At 35.6% G+C, this 20861-nt stretch overlaps 5 protein-coding genes across 8 annotated transcripts in view; 1 reads left to right on the plus strand and 4 right to left on the minus strand.

Moving 5' to 3' along the window:
- Positions 1-951: 951 nt before the first annotated feature.
- Positions 952-1499, plus strand: LOC111476945 (RING-H2 finger protein ATL39-like). Its single transcript, XM_023120829.1, has one exon. It carries the CDS (start codon positions 1017-1019, stop codon positions 1479-1481), a length of 465 nt encoding a protein of 154 aa, XP_022976597.1. The 5' UTR covers positions 952-1016; the 3' UTR covers positions 1482-1499.
- A 1259-nt stretch (positions 1500-2758) lies between these two features.
- On the minus strand, positions 2759-5381 carry LOC111476951. Its single transcript, XM_023120837.1, has 2 exons — positions 5270-5381; positions 2759-3473 (listed from the first exon to the last, which is right to left on the minus strand). The coding sequence occupies exon 2, from the start codon at positions 3320-3322 to the stop codon at positions 2939-2941; it is 384 nt and encodes a 127-aa protein (XP_022976605.1). The 5' UTR covers positions 3323-3473; positions 5270-5381; the 3' UTR covers positions 2759-2938.
- A 383-nt stretch (positions 5382-5764) lies between these two features.
- Positions 5765-6481, minus strand: LOC111476947 (translation initiation factor IF-1, chloroplastic-like). The gene has a single exon (XM_023120831.1). The coding sequence runs from the start codon at positions 6430-6432 to the stop codon at positions 6016-6018; it is 417 nt and encodes a 138-aa protein (XP_022976599.1). The 5' UTR covers positions 6433-6481; the 3' UTR covers positions 5765-6015.
- A 1411-nt stretch (positions 6482-7892) lies between these two features.
- Positions 7893-13508, minus strand: LOC111476837. Its single transcript, XM_023120663.1, has 8 exons — positions 13388-13508; positions 13148-13253; positions 11858-11986; positions 9509-10609; positions 9360-9423; positions 9129-9268; positions 8733-9044; positions 7893-8517 (listed from the first exon to the last, which is right to left on the minus strand). The coding sequence occupies exons 1-8, from the start codon at positions 13426-13428 to the stop codon at positions 8170-8172; spliced, it is 2241 nt and encodes a 746-aa protein (XP_022976431.1). The 5' UTR covers positions 13429-13508; the 3' UTR covers positions 7893-8169.
- A 1606-nt stretch (positions 13509-15114) lies between these two features.
- Positions 15115-20861, minus strand: part of LOC111476854 — a 9152-nt gene continuing 3405 nt past the window's right edge. For all 4 annotated transcript variants that reach the window (XM_023120689.1, XM_023120687.1, XM_023120691.1 and 1 more), the window contains 4 exons: positions 18622-18725; positions 16042-16229; positions 15739-15938; positions 15115-15570 (listed from right to left, as the gene is read on the minus strand). In XM_023120689.1, coding sequence (XP_022976457.1) covers positions 15334-15570; positions 15739-15938; positions 16042-16229; positions 18622-18725 — 729 coding nt within the window. In that variant the 3' untranslated portion in view covers positions 15115-15333. The remainder of the gene's footprint in view (positions 15571-15738; positions 15939-16041; positions 16230-18621; positions 18726-20861) is intronic.

A 20861-nucleotide genomic window follows, 5' to 3' on the forward strand; every position in this document is an offset into this window, starting at 1 on the left:
AGACCCCCCCCCCCCCCAAAAAAAAAAGAGTTCAATAAATAAAATATATAAATAAATAATTTTTTTTTAAAAAAAATATTTTATATTCTTAACCTGGTAATGCCCTAAACTCATCTCGTACCCGAGTACCGAACATTTCGAGGTGTCCAAATATTCTACATTCTTACAAGGGTTACACTATCGTCTGCCTCGTAAGAGTCACGAATATCTGCTTTGTGAGAATCTCGATAGCTGTAGAATAATACATCAAACTCTCTACGTTTATAATGATAATTAACATCTGATACATTAAGTTAGCGCTCATATTGACAAAAGTGCATCAATATTCAAAATTTTCAAAATGTACCCTTCTCGTCTCTAAAATTTAATTTTAGTTTTATTTAATTCGTAAAATTAAAAAAAAATATATATATTTGGTCTCATCGGTGGAAAATACGCGTTACAATCTAATTACTATATATATATTTACAATAAAAAAATTAATAATATATTAAAAAAACAATAATAATTATTATTATTATTTTTGTATAATACTACTCTATAGGGTTTAAATTTATGCTTAAATAAAACTTTCAATTAAATAAATTTAAATGATTAATATTTTATTTTTTAAAAAATAGAAATTTTTGTTCAATGAACTATGTTCGTATTTATTTACAATTTTTTTAGTTCGATCATTTAATGTAAAAAAAGGTCGAAATAAGTGTATCTAAATCCATTTAATCAATCGTCTAATTCGTTAAGATGTACAGATACGAACTCTTAATTTAATAAAATTAACAAAAATAAATTAATTTTTTTTATATGGTTTAGAAGATATGAATAGATGGATTAAGATTATAATCACGAAATTAACAAAGAACTCAACAAATTTGTTTAGTAATTAAACAAAATTTAGTTTTTGAGGCAAATTTGTACAATTGATTAATAAATTCCCAAATTCCTATAAACAGACTCCCAAATCCCTAATTCCTCTTCATCCAGACACAAAAAATCCTCCAAGAGAACTTTCAACAATGGCGGATCCATTACTGACACTCCTCTTCCCCATGGAAACCATGGTTTCTGAATCGGCGTCTCCTCCAGTCATCGTCCACTACACCGTAACCCTAGACCTCCGGACCTCCATAATCTTCTCCGTCACTATAATCCTCTTCTTCCTATTTCTTTACCACGTCCTTAGCGGCTTCCTCCAGTGGTTCCTCAGCGGCCGGCGCGGTGGAGATGTGGAGGCGGGAATGGGAGAGGAGCGGCGGGTGAGGCGGGCGGAGAAGATGCCGGCGGCGGTGAGATTTGGGAGCGAGAGAATGGTGAGGAGGAGGAGCGAGGAGGAATGTGCGATATGTTTGGAGGAGTTTATGGCCGGAGAAAACTGCCAGGCGTTGCCGGAGTGCAACCATTTTTTTCATTCGGATTGTATTGATGTCTGGTTTAGCAAGAAATTTACGTGCCCGATCTGTCGCCATTGTATTGCAGCTTAGATTTAAGCTCTTCTTCTTCTTCCTCAACTTTTTTTTTTCTGGATTGTTTGTGCAGATACTGAAGAATTGTATATAAATATAAAATGTTGAATAAATGTTTTGTGTTTGTTTCTGGATAATGGAAGCCTGCCGTAAGAAATTTAAGAAAGGTGGAGTAGGTTTATAATCAAAGAATACTCTGCATTGAGGAAGCCCAAATCATACCATTATGTAAAGTTGTGTTGGTATCCTCAAATGTCGAACAAAGGACTCAATACTTAAATGTCGAGTCTTTAAAGGTAGAACAAAGGACTCAATTAAGGAGAGACGTACTTTGTTGAGAGGTTGGATAATAAAAGTCTGATAATGGCTAATGATGGTAAGTTTATAATCAATTTATTATTAAAGAATTCTCAATCATTTTTAAGAAAGCTCAACTCAAAAGCAAAAAACTATTATTTATATATATATATATATATATATATATTTGTTGAGAATCCCAAAGTAAAACCACTATGCTAAAAGTAGACAATATCCGCTTAATATCATTACAGCCATAATATATACTCGTAAGTAGACAATATCATTTCAGTCATAATATAGACAATATCATTACAGCCATAATATATGTTCGTAAGTAGACAATATCATCCCAGCCATAATATATGCTCGTAAGTAGATAATATCATTCCAGCTATTATGTTCAAAATAGACAATATAGGCTTAAAATAGACACCATTCCAACTATTATGCTAGACAAGTTAGGTTTAAAATTACTTTAATTTCTAAAATTTTGGAATAATTTTAATTTCATTCCAAAATAAAATTGTGCACATTTTCTCTGAGATTTTATGAATTTGATGTACAATCAGAAAATAAAAAATAAAAATTTAAATATTTAGAATGAAAGTCTAAGGATAAACTTGTATCAAATTTTATTTTATTTTCTCTAAAGTTCCTAAATGCAATCAATATTAAAAATTGGTAATTTTTTTTTAAAAAAAAAAGTTAAAAAAGTTTGTATTTATTTAGTTTTTTTATTTATTTATTTTTTAAATAAGCATAAACTCAAGATTGATGTTCGTCTAAATTTAAAGTCCGATAGAATTAAATTGAACTATCCAAAGCCTAAAAAGTAAGAATTACTATTCGGTCAAATCATTTACACCTGAGCTTTGTATTTGGAGTTCATGAAATTTAAAAAACTAGCGAACAATAGAGACTCGTTAGATCATTTTCAAATTTTAAATTAGCTGAATTTTTCTTAGCGTTAGATTTGGGATTATACACAATCGGTAGAAAAACGAAACTATTTCCTTGAAATTTTTCGTAAAAAAAAGAAATCAAAGTCTCGGAAGAACGCAGTAGGAAGAAGAGAAACCAATCATCAGACGATCACAGCGAAATATCCAAGGAAATCATCAATTACTAACACGATATCAATAAAAATGAAATTCAAACAGCAGCATACATATCAATTAAGGCTCATCATCCCGAGGCTCGGCATCGTCGTCGTCAGAGAAATCGTCAGCACTAAGCTCCTCCCAACCTTCACCATTGAAGCCATCAGAGCCTTCGAGGTCGCTCTCGCTCTCGCTCTGTTCATCTATGTCCTCGATCACCGGCTGCTGCTTTCCTCTGACCTCAATCCTAAATCCGCCATCAAAACTAGAATTAAAATGCCTAGGCAGTAGGGGCCGATCGCTTAAACCAAGCTCACGAAGGAATCCGGATGCGGATTGTCTAGGAAATGGAAGGAGATGATTTTGGATGGATTGTGCTAATGGAACAGATGAGGCTGGATTGCGAAGAAGTAAATAGATTGGGGCTTTGACGTCCTTGAGAATCGACCTGGACGCCATTGGAGGAAATGGAGAAGACTAGGTTTGAGAGGAAGGGGTGGTGATTGGGGTTATATAGAGCGGCAAGAGATGAAGGTTTAGGGTTTTTGGAAGTCGGTTCTAGAGACTTGTTGGAGTTTTTACCACGTGGAAAACAAACCCTCGCCGCTCCCTGCATTTACCGCCCGATTTTAAACTTCAATTTAATTAACAACTAAGTTTATTCAACATCTTTTATTTTGTATTTATTTAATTTTTCTAATGAGCTATTTTTTTTATAGCTAATTTAGTAAAAAAAATGATATTCTTAAATTTATAATTAAAAAAAAACTTAAAAATACTTTTAAATTTTTAAAAATTCAATAATACTCTTAATTTTTTAAAAAAATAAAAACTTTAAATTTTAAGACAATTCTTAAAAAATACCTTCTAATTTTCAAAAAAATTTAAAATAATAAAAAAATAATAAATAATTTTTAGGGTTATTTTGTGAGTATTTTTAATAAGATTTTAAAGTTTTTAGAAGTATCTAATAAATTTTTAAATTTTTAAATTTTGTACCAAATATAACTTATTTATCAAATACTTATTAAATAAAATTGAAAGTTTTAAAAACATATTATGTACCTTTTAAAAATTTTAGAGGCTTATTAGACACATTATAAAAAATCAAGATATTTATTAGATTTTTTTAAAATTATAAACCAAATAAATACATATTTAAAATCTTAATAACTACATTATTTAAACATTTAAACCGGTAACAAAATATACAATAACATCCATAGATCCATGAAACTATCTTAAGAAACAAAGATCATTGGCTTCTATAATTTGAATATAATCACCTACACCGAACATAGAGATGGATAAATTCCTCATATAATACATTAATAAATAGCTGCCCAATCAGGCCGTATTTATGGGGTTACTATTTAGAGCCTAGTTGAAGGTATAACTGGTTAAGATATTAATTCACAACCAAGAAGTCAACTAGACATGTTACCGTCTAACCGAGCTAAAAAAAATCATAGAATTTAAAAATCTTAAGTAGGTAGCCAGCATGAAGTTCATCAACATCCATTAAACTAAGTTGTGTAAAATCTACCAATAATTGTCATACTCCTTCCCTCGAGGTTGAGGATCAAATCCTCGTATCTCACGATATTGTACTAAAAAAGAAAATAAGGCAGTGCCTTCACATCCTCAACCGGATTTGTCTACAAGACAACATCCAAAAGAGTCATCATTCTTAGTGTCTTAACATCCTTCAAAAGACGAGCATGCCATCGGAGAGATTAATTGCAAATCATGCATAAGGCAAAGGGTAAAGATAAATGGTTGATGTAGCCGAGGATTGACTAATACAAAATCATGAGCTTTAGTGTAACAGTCTAAGCCCACGTCTAAGCCTACTGCTAACAGATATTGTCATTTTTTGACTTTCCCTTTCGAACTTCACCTTAAGGTTTTAAAATGCTGTTTGTTAGGAAGAGGTTTGCATACCCTTATAAAAAATTCTTCGTTCCCCTCTTCAACCAATGTGGAATCTCACATTTGGGGTTTCGAGAATGAACAGCTTGTCTATGGTTACTTTTCGCTTAAAGCATCCATAGCAACAAAACAAAGCCGGAGCTAGTTCTACAATGAATCTTACTGAAAAATCAGCAAACTTATTGATGCTTGTAAAGGGTAGTTTATGCAGCATTATATTAGCAGAAACTCGCATCGAAACTAGTTCTTGACTTATGCAACATTAGCCAACTTCAAATCATACAAATGTTCCATGAAATGAGTTGACTAAGTATATATACACGTGATTCTGCTAATAGAATGGAATTTAAGATTTAATAGAAGATATAGCTAAGTTCAAAACTGCAGACCTTTCAAAGTGACCCAAGAACTTAAAAGCTGATAAGTTATGGTAAATTTAATTATATCACAACTTCAACAATAAAATATACATACTTGGTTTTTGCTTCAGTCATCAACTTCACAGCCCCTGAATTTGATTTCTTTTCCTCTGGTTCCTTATTGAATATGACGACAGTTTTGACAAGTTCAACCCTACACCATTCACTTGCTTGTTTGTTGGTTTTGCTTTTATAAATAAGAACTACAAGAAGGTGTAACAGCCAACCTCACCGCTAGGAGATATTGTCATCTTTGAACTTTCCCTTCTGGGCGGCTTCTCCTCAAGGTTTTAAAACACGTCTACTACTAAGGAGAGGTTTCCATACCCTTATAAGGAATGATCCATCCCCCTCTCCAACCGACGTGGGATCTCATAGAAGGAACCTAATATCAACCTAGTATCATGTGCAAGTACCTAGATTGAAAACTTTCTCCGTTATGAAGTACTCAATTCCATTGCAGATATGCACGTATTATTTAATTTCTGCAAGTAGGTAAGCATGTTAATATCCCTTTGAAGAAAAACCAAAAGCATCTCAAAGAATAAACTGGAAAAACAAAATTATCCTCTTTCTTTAGTTCAAAACAACTACGAGACAAGACATAAATTCATGAGCTCTGGAACTTTAGAGATTCAACCACAACTACAAATCACAAAAACAATGGAGCTCAAGCAAACTACATATTTCTCATTTTACATTCTAAAGAAGAAAAAAAAAAAAGGGATCACTACACTATGTCACAAAATCAACACATTCTAAACTAATAAATCCAAAAACTAGCATTCATGAAGATGAATCCTAAGTACTGCTTCGATTTCTATAGACAATACGGCCTTTAGTAGAATCATAACGGCTAACTTCAACCCTAACCCTATCACCAGGCAAAATACGCACAAAATTCTTCCGAATTTTACCACATATGTAGCCAAGAATGAGGTCTTCATTATCCAATCGAACTCTGAACATCCCATTGGGGAGAGACTCGACGATAGAGCCTTCGTAGCTCCATTTCTGCTCCGTGCTGTCGCTTTTTGGAGGCTTTGCCATGAGCGCGAACCTTGCCGGACCATGGGAAGGGTTACGAAGGAACTGAGAGGTCGGAAAAGCGATCGATACGACGGAGAGATGCGATTTAATGGCAGGAAAAAAGAGAGTGGACGGCGGCCGGGAGTGGAGATGAAGGAGAGGGAAACGGAGGAGATTAGTGCTCGACATTTTTGCTCCGCCTTCTGTTTTCTGAATTTTGGCGGTGGAAGGGAGTGAGCGCCAATACTAATTGTATTAATTAATTAATTTTATGAAAAAAATAAATAAAGGTTTTGATGAAACTTGGGCTTGGTTTCGCTTGGGCTTCAAGTGGGCTCGGTCAGGCCCAATTACAAAATAAATAGCCCGGTTTTGAAAAATAGACAAAGCGCACGTGCACAACAATTACATTATCTTTCCATATTTGCCCTCGGAGGTGATCTCCCCCTTATTTAGGGATGGGTGTAATTTAAATCTTTTTAAATCCATTTAAATTTTAATCTCCCTAAATTACCCATGCCCTTAATTTGATTTTTTTTTTTTTTTTTTTAGTTTAAATTATGAAATCTCATTAAAAAATTTGAATCATATATTAGTTACCAATTTAGATTATACTCATAATTTCATATTTACTATTTGTTTAATTATTTTACAATTTTAGTCTATCCATTAGTCGACTAACCAATCAATTAGCTCTTGCTTTACACTAAACACATCCAACCGATATGATCGCATCGCACGATCCACCTTTCTTGGGAGCCCAGCATTTTTGACCGGTGCTAGCTTTGATACCATTTATAACAACCCAATTCGTTCTCCTCTCCAACCAATATGATCGAATCTCACGATCCATCTCCCTTGGGGACTCAGCGTCCTCGATCGTTGTCTAGCTTTGATACCATTTGCAACAGCCCAATTCGTTCTCCTCTCCAACTGATATGATCGCACCTCCCTTGGGGGCCTAGCGTCCTTGACTCGTGTCTAGCTTTGATACCATTTGTAATAGCTTAATTCGTTCTCTTCTCCAACTGATTTGATCGAATTTCATGATCCATCTCCCTTGGAGACTCAACGTCCTCAACCGGTGTCTAGCTTTTATACCATTTATAACAGCTCAATTTGTTCCTCTCTCCAACCGGATTATGATCGGATCTCACGATCCACTCCCCTTGGAGACCCAGTGTCCTCAACTAGTGTCTAGCTTTGATACCATTTATTACAATCCAAACCTATCCACCACTAGCAAATATCATCCTTTTTTAGCTTTCCCTCCTAGACTTCCCCTTAAAAATGGTCCACTAGAGAGAGGTTTTCACAAAAATATTTCATTTCCTAACTACCTGCCACCGGACAAAAACTTCACTGTTCCCTAGATTGGCTTTGGGCCTTTCCTGCACAGCTTAGGTGGAGGGCAAAGAAGAAGGGGGCTCGAGCAATCAGTGAGATACCACTCTGGAAGAGCTAGAATTATATCCTGTGTCAGGACGGGCCAAAGGACAGTCTCAGGTAGACAATTTCGATATGGGATCTCACAACATAGAAAAAATATTTCGTTCTCTGTTCCCCTCTCTAACCGATATGGGATCTCACAATAATTCAGCAAACTGTTCGATCGATCAATCGAGAGAAGATAAAATTCAAATATTTGATAAAAAAAAGAAGCATAAAGATCTATTATTACCATGAGAAACAAAAAATGAAACAGGTTATAACAATGTCTCATAGCCTGTTGGAAGGTAGAGACCTCCTCCAGTGCATATAGAAGCAAGCTTATGTACAAAATTAGAGATCATATATGTTCATTATGACAAAATTATAGACATAGGGCAGCAGCAAGATCTACTATGATTCCTCTAAACTCTAAACTACTCTCGACAACTATCAACACTCGACTTCGTTTCAGTTAGACGTTAACACGTTCAAAATCTATCCCAAAACCAACTTCTCCACATTCTCGCCTTCCAAGCTTTCTAATTCAGCTTTACTATCCCTAGCTGATTGCTCTTTTGCATTTGATACCGACGTCGATAGGGGTTGCAAGAACTTCTCGCAGTCACTGACCCCAATTCTTTTAAAAGTCTCAACGAGCCGACTCAAAACATGGTTCACGCATTGCTGAAAATGGTCCGAGCAGCTCTTGTTGCTCGGTTTGAAATCTTTAACTCTGTCTTTCACTAGAGATCCTACCTGAGCACCACCTATATATGCTTTACATGCCACCAGAATGTCATGAGCCCTTTTGAAGAAATGTCCCCTAACAAAGTCCTCAAAATGCTGCAGCAAAAGATATTCTAGTCTTAACTTATTCAACAACAACATACAACAACATCATTTATGATCGAAATTCGATGAAGCTCTTGCTAGATTGGTTTAGCATTTAAACCGAAATAAGCTCAAAAGACGGTTTAAAACTTTTGATCATACCATCACTTAATACTATATTCAACATACTAAAGCTCCAAAACAGGAAAAGAAGTCTAGAACCATACCTTTGGTGGCCTCCTGATGTTAAACACCATGGTTTTAATAGACAGGATGTACGCCTCCTCATTATACCGTTGAGACCTATTCTCTCCTGCAACCGATCCACTTTGATATGCATACCCGGGCTCGTTAAAGTAAGGCTTTGTATTCAAGATCAACCCTTGGATAGAGACAAGAACCTGAAGCATGGTCGACATGCCAGGAACCCAATTCTCATTTCCATTGCCACGCCACGTGTTAAGCAGACTTAGACATACTTTCCCACAGTTATACAAGTTCGGGTTAAGTCGAAGGCCCTTAGAGTGGTAATAGACATGCTGCATTGAAGAAAACAGTATCTGTAAGAAATTTAAGCACAATATAGTAATAAGTGAAATCTAGACACTGAAAAAAGAACGTACGGGCGGTAGGTCTGGATAAGCAGTTGGGAAAAATATGTCGAAGAAAAATAATCCATCGTGGTATGGAGTACCCTGTGCTCCTATGATGACAGCCCTCATAAGATCCATTCTTGACTCATACACTCTAACAAATATAGTTTCTGTTCAACAGATTAAGAAAGAGATTACTCATCTTTTTTTAACATGAATCTATAATATATTCTAAATAGAGGAAAAGAAATCAAAATCTACCAGGTAAATCATTCTGCAGGATCTTCCAGTCGTCCTGAATTGTTTTTGTCCATTTCTTCGACGCCTGGCAACAAGAGAAGATCTAAGAACGAACCGCTAAAAACGAATAAGAATATTCATAAACAGATAATTTTGTTCAAGACTTAGACCTGTTTCATGCTAAAACCTTTGCTAGTATAGTGATGGTCAGAATGATCATCAACGGTATCAAATTGTTTAAACCGCTCGAAGTTCCCCAAGATTTCGTCCAAGTCAGTGGGTGCAATTGTTTCGCTTATCGAGTCATCTGGATCAATGTTTGGAAGACTTTTGGTGGAACTCTGAACCCATGGCATATCTACAACTTCTCCAAGAGTAGGAGGAACAAGAGGACTAAATGGGCCATAAAGACCTGAAGCCATATGAGGGCCAAAAAATGGCTCCTTGGCTTTCATTTTGGCATAATCTGGCCAATATGGCATAGGTTGTCCTGCTTCCGGGTGCTTAAAGAAGTCCACATACCCAGGGAATTTTGAATGGGGCATACTCTGCAAACCAGTTAGCTTCTTTACACTGTCAGCTGTATCAGATGTCTCGCCTCCATTATGGAACTTCATTGCATCAGACGTGTTAATAGAAATGTTATTTAATTCATGTAGCTTCTTTTTACGTTTAAAAGGGTCCAAAAAACTCCGGGATTTAGCTGCATCAATACCAAGTGCGGAATTTAAGTGACTAACCCCGTATTTGCCCCGGTAGCGAGATGTAGCTGATTTCCTATTTGGTTGAACATCTTGCGAAGGAAACGATGCAAAAGGTTCAATATCTTCAGGAAGATGGTTCTGAACACCAATGTCAGCCTGCAAGTTTAGGCTCTTTGATAAAGCCTCCTTCATCTGAACATGAGCAGGTGATTTGCCTAGATGATTAACAGGGCCTGGTTCACTTTGAGGTTCTGCTAATGATGACCACGAGGAGCTAGTTTCAGTGTCGATATTGTTTCCATTTTGACCATGAGGCAGCCATGGTATTGGTGCTTCGATATCAGGAGGAATATCCATATGATCAAAATGGGCTTGCAAAGCTGAATATGCATCCACATCCATGAATTCATCAAATGCCGTCCAGTCTTCATAGTCATTTGATGAATCAGAGAAATGATTGTCTATTTCGACAAAATTATGCGATGCCGAGGGAAAATTAGATTCGTCTTCGTTTGGACTCTCTTGGATTTCCACATCTGGACTAAGTGAATGGCTAACAAATGTTTCCTGAACAAAATAAAAGCTTTAGCCATAATTATGAATCAATGCAACAGCTGTAACAAGCATACCATGACTGCTTCAATTTACAAAACTTAACTCTTTAACGACTTCATCTTCTAGTCATTTCTTTCACAAATAGTCTTTTCTTAAAGAACACATCAAGTGGTTCGTGCCAAAAAGAAAAATTGTGAATACAAATTTAAATACATAATATAATAATCCAAGCCCACCACTAGCAGATATTGTCCTCTTTGGACTTTCCCTCAAGATTTTAAAACGCGTCTACTAAGGAGAGGTTTCCACACTCTTATAAGGAATGTTTCGTTCTCCTCTTCAACCGATATGGGATCTCCCAGTCTACCCCCCTTGGGGGCCTATCACTGACACACCGCCAGGGGGCTGACTCTGATATTATTTGTAATAGCCCAAACCCACTGCTAGCAGATATTGTTTTGTTTGGGCTTTCCCTCAAGGTTTTAAAACGTGTCTACTAGGGAGAGGAGAACAAAACATTCCTTGTAAGGGTGTGTCTACTAGGGAGAGGTTTCCACACCCTTATAAGGAATGTTTTGTTCTCCCCTCCAACCGATGTGGAATCTCCCGATCTACCCCCCTTGGGGGCCTAGCGAGCTCAAGGTTCTAAAACGCGTCTACTAGGGAGAGATTTCCACACTCTTATAAGAAATGCTTTGTTCTCCTCTCCAACCGACGTGGGATCTCCCAATCTACCCCCCTTGGGGGCTTAGCGTCCTCACTGATACGCCGCCCGGTGTCTGGCTCTGATATTATTTGCAACAACCCAAGCCCACCGCTAGCAGATATTGTCCGCTTTGAGCTTTCCCTCAAGGTTTTAAAACGTGTCTACTAGGGAGAGGAGAACAAAGCATTCCTTGTAAGGGTGTGTCTACTAGGGAGAGGTTTCCACACCCTTATAAGGAATGTTTTGTTGTCCTCTCCAGCCGATGTAGGATCTCACGCATAAAATGTCAATAACTTTGACCTTAACAACCACTGGATCACATTTCGTAAAAATAACTTCAGAAACAAAAGAAATAATTAATCTTTAGACGTCGGCTCTAGTATGTACTGTGGGTGATATTCTTCCTTGAGCATATATAGTGATGCCTTATCCTCTCAATTCTTTGTAATCATCTTAGAGGAAATCATATTTCCTATATTTCCAAAAGAAAAGTGGAACATAGATATGCAAGAAGACACCAATCAAGCAATGAACAAAAGCTTTTGATAACAAACCTTCAATTGATGATCACTATGGTGATATATACCCTTTCCTTTGTCATTTGTGTCAAAATCGTCATGATTAAACACGGCATTGTCGGAAGCTTCATCTTCGTCAACATCAACCCTATCGAGCAAAATAATCTGGAAGGGCAAAGGGCGGGGCAAAACAAAGAAAGATATTAGAATGGACATAATTGTGCATCAATCCTTCATTGAACTATCAAGGTGATCAGACAAAACTGTGCATAAACGCAGTGGCACGAGTCGAAAAAATGAAAGAACCAAATGAGTTTAATGCACAAAGACAGAACATAGATGGTTGGAAACCATGAAAGCAAGAAGCTGAAAGAACGAAAGGGAAGGGGCGATTGCAGGACATGGCTTCTTCCAGCAGCAAAGCTGAACCAATAAACGTCCAGACGACAAAGATGACGGAAGCATCAGAAGAACAACTTGTAGAGTAAAGCCATGAAAATCTAAAGTTTAGCTTATAAAAACACATTGAACATTGAACATTGAAACATTGAAACATTGCTCATTCTCATGCAATTTCTTTTTGTCAGCGCTACACACTGAACTGACACTTCACTTTAAACTTCACTCTCTGCCACTCCATAACATTATGGTCAATCTTTAACTTATTAAAAAATTTCAGTTCATATTATAATATTTGGATCTTTATCCCTCCTGTACCAGTAACTATAATTCAAGAAGATTTGGATGAAAAAATATGAGAGTTAACTGCAACAACAGCGAGATGATCATTTAGCTGATGATTTTCATCAAACCAAACCAAAATTGAAAAGACTTTTAAAAGATTTCATACACTAAATGTCTCTGAAAAATTGGATTCTAATAATTCAAGACTACTTAATGCTCCAAACGAGAAGCTACTACAGTAGAAAGCGACAATCAAGCGTCACTTCCACTCAGTTCATACATTTGATAAAAATCCAAGCATGCAACGATACAAAATAGAAGAAAATCAATCAAGAAACTACACATTATGGCATACACTAACTCCAATTCGACAACCAGCCTCCAGACAAGAACACGATCGTAATACCCACTATTCCAAACAAGAGTTTACGAACAACCAACTTAAAAAAATCCCCCACCCATCTCATAAATTTCAATAATCCGCAATGGGTCAGTCTCAAAAGTTGAAAACTGAGTCAACCCAAAAATTAATACAAAATGAGATACAGAATACTCGACGATCAAACCAAAAACACCGATCGAGAGCAAAGTATTCCCGAAAGCAAAACAATCACATGTAAATAGAGAGCAAAAAATCCATACCCCTTGATCTTTTAGCATATTGGGAGGCCGTTTGATCATCGGCTCGGTTCCTAAAACCTGGGGTTTCGGAGACCCAGAAGAACTAGACCCAGATACTTCTTGTTTCCTGATGCCATAGAAAGAAAGATAACAATCGGATAAATTAGGGAAGAACAAGAAGAAACAGAGAGGGAGAGGGAAAGAAACTTAAAAGTAAAAAGAAGCATAGAAAACTAAAAACTGCGAGAGAAAATGGAAGACTTGGAATTGTTCGAGGAATTGTTGGGGAACGACGGCTCCATTTGAGGATCGGCTTAAGCTTACAACACAAATGGAGGATTATGAATGGTTTGATTGAAGCTTGGCTGTGGGCGAGTGAGTTAAAAATGGCGGCTTGCCTCGTTAAATGGGCTCACAGTCTGATTGTCCGCTTCTACTATTGTTTGTGATTGGTAGCCAGAAAGGGACCGAGAGGAACCCACCAAGAAAACTTAAATAAATATTATATATATTTTTTAATATAAAAATTGGGGATTTAATTATTTTAATTTAGGCAATATGAAACGAGTTTATAAAATAAATAAATAAATAATCATCGAGGATTTTTTTTAATGTAATTTTGAATTTTAAATTTTTTAGTTACAAATTTATATTTCAAAATAGTTTAAAAAAATCAATTTAAATTTGAAATATATGAAAAATAGCAGAAATAAAATCTGTCACTTTTAAAATATTAATTATTTATTTTGTTTTTTTTAATATAATTCCATTGATTTAAATTAGTCCAATTCGATTAGACCTAATATTTATGGAAATTAGTATAGAGTTAAATTAATTATTTGTCCTAAATATTTATGGAAATTGTTATTTAGTATAGAGTTAAATTAATTATTAATGAATTCAAATACAAACAAATAAACATTTTTATGCTAAACATCAATTAAGTAATGTTGATATTTAAATAATTTAATTTAATTACTGATAATAATTAAATAAGTGTAATATTAATTTCAATAATAAAATTTTATATTAAATAATTAAGATAATATAGAATGCTAATTGCAGGTAAAACATTGATGTATATAAATACTCATTCAAGTAAAACATGTATTAATAATAATGCATATTTAAATTTACGTTTTCGAATGAGTTCTTATACATTTCCTAAACATGTTCAAACATCCACTATCAGTGATACAACTTCTACAATATGTGACCGCTCATTAGAAAGGTTGCATTTATGAGTGATCTTTCGAAATTGTCTTTCATGTGCTTCATATTTGCCTGTAGTTTGCTTCTAGAAATGTAACCCCATCTCCTCACATCAATCTCATGAGTTTCTTATCCATTCTCATTCGATCACAGCGAAGAGCAAATCAAAATACTTAAAATGCATTTTTGAACGAGTAAAAACGTACTATTGTAACACCAACATTATACTTGGTATGAATTTCGAACAATATTGATATACTTGAAATTGCATCGCTGAATGAGTGTTGATATACTAATGATGCAATAATGATATTTTGAATAAATACGATATACTATGCATACATCAATATCGTGTAAGAGCATGTGACCGCTCGTTCACTCAAGCGTGTAAGAGCACAAAAACAGCAGTTATATACCATAATGAGATTAGCAGCAACATCAGATTATTTTCCTTCTCAGGCCCTACTAGAAATGAACAAGTGGCAGTGGCTAAGTGAAAGAAAGATTCTGAAGAACATACTCTGTTTGGATAGAAAACAGGAAGAACATGGCTTTGAGGAGATCGTCCCAAATCCTGCAAATGCCCTGCCCTTATCAAAAGCCAGAGACGTTATGCAGAATCTGGAAGTTCAAAACCAACAAGAGGGTGTCAAAGCCAACATATTACAGCAATAAAGTTCCATAATGCGTACAGAATTGAATTCTGCAAGAAAACCAGCAGAGAATGAGAGAATTGGTGACAAGGAAGTGTTCAGGACTTCCATGTCCAGGTAATGTTTATGCCACAGGAAGAAACTTTCATATAGATAACAGAAATCAATACATATATATATATATCAACAATTTCCAGGACAAAATGGCATGACAATGCTCTGCATCTAAAACAGATCTCCCTGTATTGAGATGTAAAATTCGAGGGAATTAGAATGAGAATGAAACTAAAAATGTCAAAGGGAAAAGGGAAAAAGAACATTTTCTTCTTTATGTGAATCGAATTAGAACAAATTCTCCTCTCTATGTGCAGCAATAACTTTACGATGCCGCTTGGAACTGGACCTCTTATCACTTCTTCCCCGCTTGGAAGGATTTCTCTTTACTGGCGGAGACTTTAGAACAATATGAGGCTTAGAAACAGGCGGCGGAGGACGGCCAATGGACACCGGCGGAGGACGGCGGATAACTGGTTTGACAGGAGGCGGTGGCATGTGTTCCAGTATTTCTCTATGATATGTCTGTAGATGTGAAGGGGAAAGAGCAGAATGTCAAGAATCATTTTTCTCAAACAGAAAGGGATGTTCATAGAATTGTATGTTCTAGCAAACGGAATTAAACTATGCATTGTTAATTATGATTAGGATTTTTACAGTCCAAGAACATGTATTACAAAAAGAGTTCAAGACCTGTATTACAAAATTGCGCCTTTCACAGTCCAAGAACATGTTAACGCTCCAATTGACTTTAGACATTATCTTATCTCTCACCATTGAGAAGCTTAACTGATCTCTTGAAGTAAAACGATCGACTTCATTGAACCAAAGGCAAGTGAATAAATTTGTTATAGGAATATGTTCTCGAATTATAACACATCCTTCAGGAACATCTGCAAGAAGTCCAATGCAGCGCCAAAAAGATGGTGAAACATACAGAGATAGGTTTTGCATACAAAAAAAGAAGGCGCGGAAAAACAGAACTGATGCTCATACCACTAGTTATAGGAAGCTTAGCCAAAGAATATGGGGTTAAACCCTCGCTAACATAAAAATCAATCTGCTCATCAATGGAGGAATTGTCATATTTTCCAGCAGCTTTATTAGCCACAGCCTCTTCAAAGACGTCGAATCGTTTATAGTGTCTTGAAATAGCAAAAGTTGCATTTTGACGCCACAGGAACCTACCTTGACAGTTTACATAAAAATGCACCACAGTTAAAAATACTTTATAGCGATAAAGCTTAAACAAGCACCCAAACATACATCAGCATAGAACCTACAAAAGAGAATCAAGCCAGCAAATATTCTGAAATGATCCATGGGTAAACTTCGTGTATAAGAAGCGAACAAACCCGTTATTATGTCGATTAAGATATGATGTGAGGACATAAAAAGTATTCTTCTGTAAACAGATGAGCCCTATAGATCCATCCAGGCATTTCAAAGGTTTTAACTAAAGAGAACACTGGACTAGTTGTTACAACGGCTCTTAATTGTTCAAATTTAGTGGTCACTCACTAAACATAAAAATAAATAAGATCCAGTCATTACTTCCACACAAATAATTTTTTAATGGAACTGAACAATCTCGAGTGCGAATTGAATTTATAAAACAAAGTGCGTCAAACAGTTCAAAAAATATTGGACAATCAAATATCTGAAAAAATGCAAATTTCCCGCGTAAGTAATATTGAACTGTAACGAAACAGAGCTCATAATCTCATTTATTTATCTTGTTAAATCAGTTGAATCAAGAAGACCATTGGCGAATCGCCAGCCTATTTTGTACTCTTACCTTCCAGACATTGCAGTCATTACTTCTACACAAATAGAGCACTAAATGTTTTTCTTTATAAGACACTGAGCTTTCACGGAAAAAATAAAAGAACGTATAAGGACATACAAAAAACAAACCCACGATCTCCAAACTACCCATGAATGGATTCCAATCCAAAAATAATAAGACCAAGTTGATAATTCCAAAACGTTCAATTAACAAATGGCCGTAAAGAGGCATTAAACCCACAATCTCCTAAACTTCTTTCGAAGAACTCTCAGCCCCTTAGTACTCCTACCATGTTAATCTAACAACTCAAAAAATAGGGGAGGGAAAAAAAATGCTACAACAGTATTCCCTTATCCCGAAAGGGATAGTTCAAAAGCACCTTCTCAAACAAATAAAGACAAACTCTATTACGATCCAAAGCAATCCCAAACGAAAACTAAAGCGCATAGTCCAAAGTGAGTAAGAAAGCTAGAACTCTCACAATAAATGGTCAATGCCTCAGAATGAATACAGTCTTGGATGTTCACCCTCTCATACAAAAGGTGCAAAGCAAGGAATTTAACTTTCTTAAAAAACTTGACCTTCTAGAGAGAGGAGAAAGATAAGGCACCCTGGGAGGGAGAAGACGAGCAGAGGATATAGAAAAACAATCGACAAGAGAAACCATCCAACATGTTATGCTCCAAAAGCCATAAATCCCTTCCCCTTGAATTGGTCAACTAATTTGGAAGGAAGAAAGAAGGGAAGCCACCTCCAAAGTCTCTTGGTTAGTGAGGGGGCGAGGAAAACCCAGAGAAAGTGAGGAAGTATAAGAGGAAGACAATACAGAGGCCACCGAGTGCGCCTCTTAACAAATGATAAAATTGTGGAAACAACGCACAAAGGGGCTTATCTCTCACCCAAGAATCCTCCCAAAAAGTAAATATTTGAACCAATTACCAAGACTTTAACGCACTTTTAGGATAAAGGAAAACCCAAAACATTATCAGTCTAAAGGTTTTTGCTTCAACCCTTAAACCCACCACCCGAAACCCACTCAAAAGAAGGGTGCATACAGAGTAGTTAAGGAAAAAACTGTGACTGGTGATGGAAAGATCATACCGATAGGATAAACGCTTTTTTCTCTTATTCATAATTTCTATTTAGAAAAAGTTCTAGAGCAATGCTTATTCCTAGAATCAGGGATATTGATGCGCTAACTAATTCAATCACAGCTGATATGTATTCAATTGCAAACAGAACACTGGTTAATTGAACTGTTAGCAAATTCAAACCCCTAGCGGCCTATATTGACGTAGCTGATTCTAGACCAGCCGATGAAATTGCAGCTACTTCGAAAAAAACAGCCTATTTAGGCTATGTAAAGGGATAGGCTTCCCATAAAGGTTAATGAGGATTGGACTCATCCCCAGACCATACTTGCTCACAATGATCCTATACCACAAAGTATGTGATTCCATGAAGAAGTGTCACGACCATTTTGCTAACAGTGTCTAGTTATGTATTCTTGGGTTGCCAATATCTAACCTTCCTAGCTCCATGAGCTTTGAAACTACACCTCATTTGACGAGGATCCGCAATAAATATGGATGGATAAAGATGTTTTGCAAGAAGAAAAATCGTTAACAGAAGAACAGCCATGCTATGGAAAAATTAAACCAAATAACTACCGGACATGAGGGACAAAAATTATTATAGTAAGCAAGTGGGAAGCTTAAAAATCAGCAACTTTTAATTTCATGCTTTAGAAGTCTCAAGGCCCACGGAAAATAAAACATTGGACGTACCTCTCAAGAATTTGAAATGGATCTACAGCAAGCTGAAGTTTTCCATCTATCCATATTGAGTATTGAATGTTAGGGAAAAGCCTATGCAGAAGCAGCTTGGGAATCTGCCACAATTAGATCAAGTAAAACCCAAAGAACCCACCATATTCCATAACAATTCCAATCAAATACAACAAAGAAAAAGAAAAAGAAAAAGAAAATCTGTATTATCTGTTAATATATTGACCTCGATTAAAGGGGCACAAACATCCATTGATTAATATTTTAGCAGTTCAATACTTCAATGCAGAAACTGTCAGGGTAAGATTATATCTAAAGAGTAAATGTTCACAGGACTCCAGTAATGATGCTCACTTTGGCGCTAAGTTCAGTCCTATTAACTATTCCAAAAAAATAAACAGGGATTTATAATTTTATCAATTGGGTTCTCTCAGTTGTATCATGTTATCTGCCGGGTGTTCTCTTGTTGGTTTTCTCGTTCCCAGCCAACATCTAAATATGTAGAAGTCACAAAGGTTCTCGTCCTACCTACAATAATGTTATGTGTTTTCTAGCTGGGGATTGTGAATATCTTGGGTTTTTAGAGGACACGTTTCAATGTCCCAAAACAGAATAACTAAATATGCCAATTAATTTCACTCTGGATCATCACAACCTCAATGGTTACAAAGCATAATAATAAGGTTAAATTACATGTCTAGTCTCTCGACTTTCTGCTTTATGACTATTTGGTCCCTGAACTTTAAAAAATGTCTAACAGGTCTAAAATTTTCAATTTTCAATTTCCTGTCTAATATGTCTTCGATCTATTTAACATTTTTCAAAATTTTACACACTTGCTAAACACAAAATTGAAAAATTAGGGCCCCATTAGACATAAAATTCAATTTTATATCTATTAGATCAATTGATTTTTAAAAATTTTGGAATAAGTCATTGACCTATTAGATATTTTTAAAGTTAAAGTACTTATTAGACACAAAATTGAAAGTTTAAGAACTTGTCGAACACTTTTTAAAATACAAAGACCAAATACACACAGAGATGAAAGTTTAGAACTAAATCCTTAAGTGGCATTATATACACTTCAAAACTACGTGGGGAGTTTAGCAATGAGTTTAGAAATTGGTGGCATAAAATTTTTGTTAGATCAACACATAAATTTAACAAAGACAAGTGAAATGGACTTTGAAAAAGGTTTTAAGAGGAAAAGAATAGAATATTTTAGAAGTGTTGAAACCAAATTAAGATGTTTGAAAGTATAAAGAAAAAATGAAATAAGCTCGAAAGTTCGATGACTGAAACAGGATTTAACCCAATATTAATGACAACAGAACGCTAGCTTTAAAATTTGATTATCAGTGCACCGTGGGAAAAGAAGACAGAAAGTAATAGAGAAAAATAGGCCGACGATGATTCATGTTCCTTTCACTTCTAAGTCATGCATAGAAACAAAATTGTCACCTAAGCATCCAATTAACAGTAAAGGGCATAGAGGGATTCCTGGGCAGAAAGAAGAAACAAAGAAGAATATAGCTTCAAAAAGTTTTGAACAAAAAAGATCGTGGTCAATGAGGATGCCACTCCGTCACATCTGCACACCCAGAGTGTTATCATTAGAAAAAGGGAAAGTAGTAGGTTTCTACACAGGGCTAGGAAGTGAACTGAGTTTCAATTATCATCAGCATTCATACAACTTGTTAATAATTTAACGACCCTCTCCACCCAAAAATCCACAAAATGACCAAGATCCAAGCATCCAAAGAGCTTTAAGCTAAAAAATGGCATGCATTTTATCAGAGTTGTTTTGGCAGATTATGAAATGATGGCAATGACGACAATACACACAAGCAAGCTAGTAAAGGCAATGTTTTGGAGATGTGCACTCTTTTCAGATTTGGGTTAGGTTCATTGACCTTTTTGGAATGGATGCTGGCTCCTTCTCAGAGTTGGCATGGTATGATGGAGTATCTAATTTTACATCCTCTCTTTCACAATACAAATCGTCTTCTATGGCAGGCTACATTTTTTGGCTATTTGAATATAAAGTTAGAGACGAATAGGAGTATTTCGAGTATTTATATTTTAAATCATTTTAGTGATTCTCTTTGGTCCACATGGTCAAGCCTTTCCGCTATTACCTTTGTTTCTGAATTTGATTGCTACTTCTTGGAGCTCTTTTCTTGTTTTCTTTTTTTTTTTTTTTTTTTTTTTTTTTTTTTTTTTTTTTTTTTTTTTTT

The sequence above is a fragment of the Cucurbita maxima genome, unplaced genomic scaffold (genome assembly GCF_002738345.1).
Source record: "Cucurbita maxima cultivar Rimu unplaced genomic scaffold, Cmax_1.0 Cma_Scf00003, whole genome shotgun sequence".
In the NCBI taxonomy this organism is placed as follows: Eukaryota; Viridiplantae; Streptophyta; class Magnoliopsida; order Cucurbitales; family Cucurbitaceae; genus Cucurbita; species Cucurbita maxima.

Coding starts and splice junctions, on each gene's coding strand:
- LOC111476947 (XM_023120831.1), bottom strand. CDS start 6,432: ATGTCGAGCACTAATCTCCTCCGTTTCCCTCTCCTTCATCTCCACTCC.
- LOC111476837 (XM_023120663.1), bottom strand. CDS start 13,428: ATGGAGCCGTCGTTCCCCAACAATTCCTCGAACAATTCCAA. Junction 9,269..9,359: donor CCTGCAGAATGATTTACCTG/GTAGATTTTGAT, acceptor TCTGTTGAACAG/AAACTATATTTGTTAGAGTG. Junction 9,045..9,128: donor CTTATCCAGACCTACCGCCC/GTACGTTCTTTT, acceptor TCTTCAATGCAG/CATGTCTATTACCACTCTAA.
- LOC111476951 (XM_023120837.1), bottom strand. CDS start 3,322: ATGGCGTCCAGGTCGATTCTCAAGGACGTCAAAGCCCCAATCTATTTA.
- LOC111476945 (XM_023120829.1), top strand. CDS start 1,017: ATGGCGGATCCATTACTGACACTCCTCTTCCCCATGGAAACCATGGTT.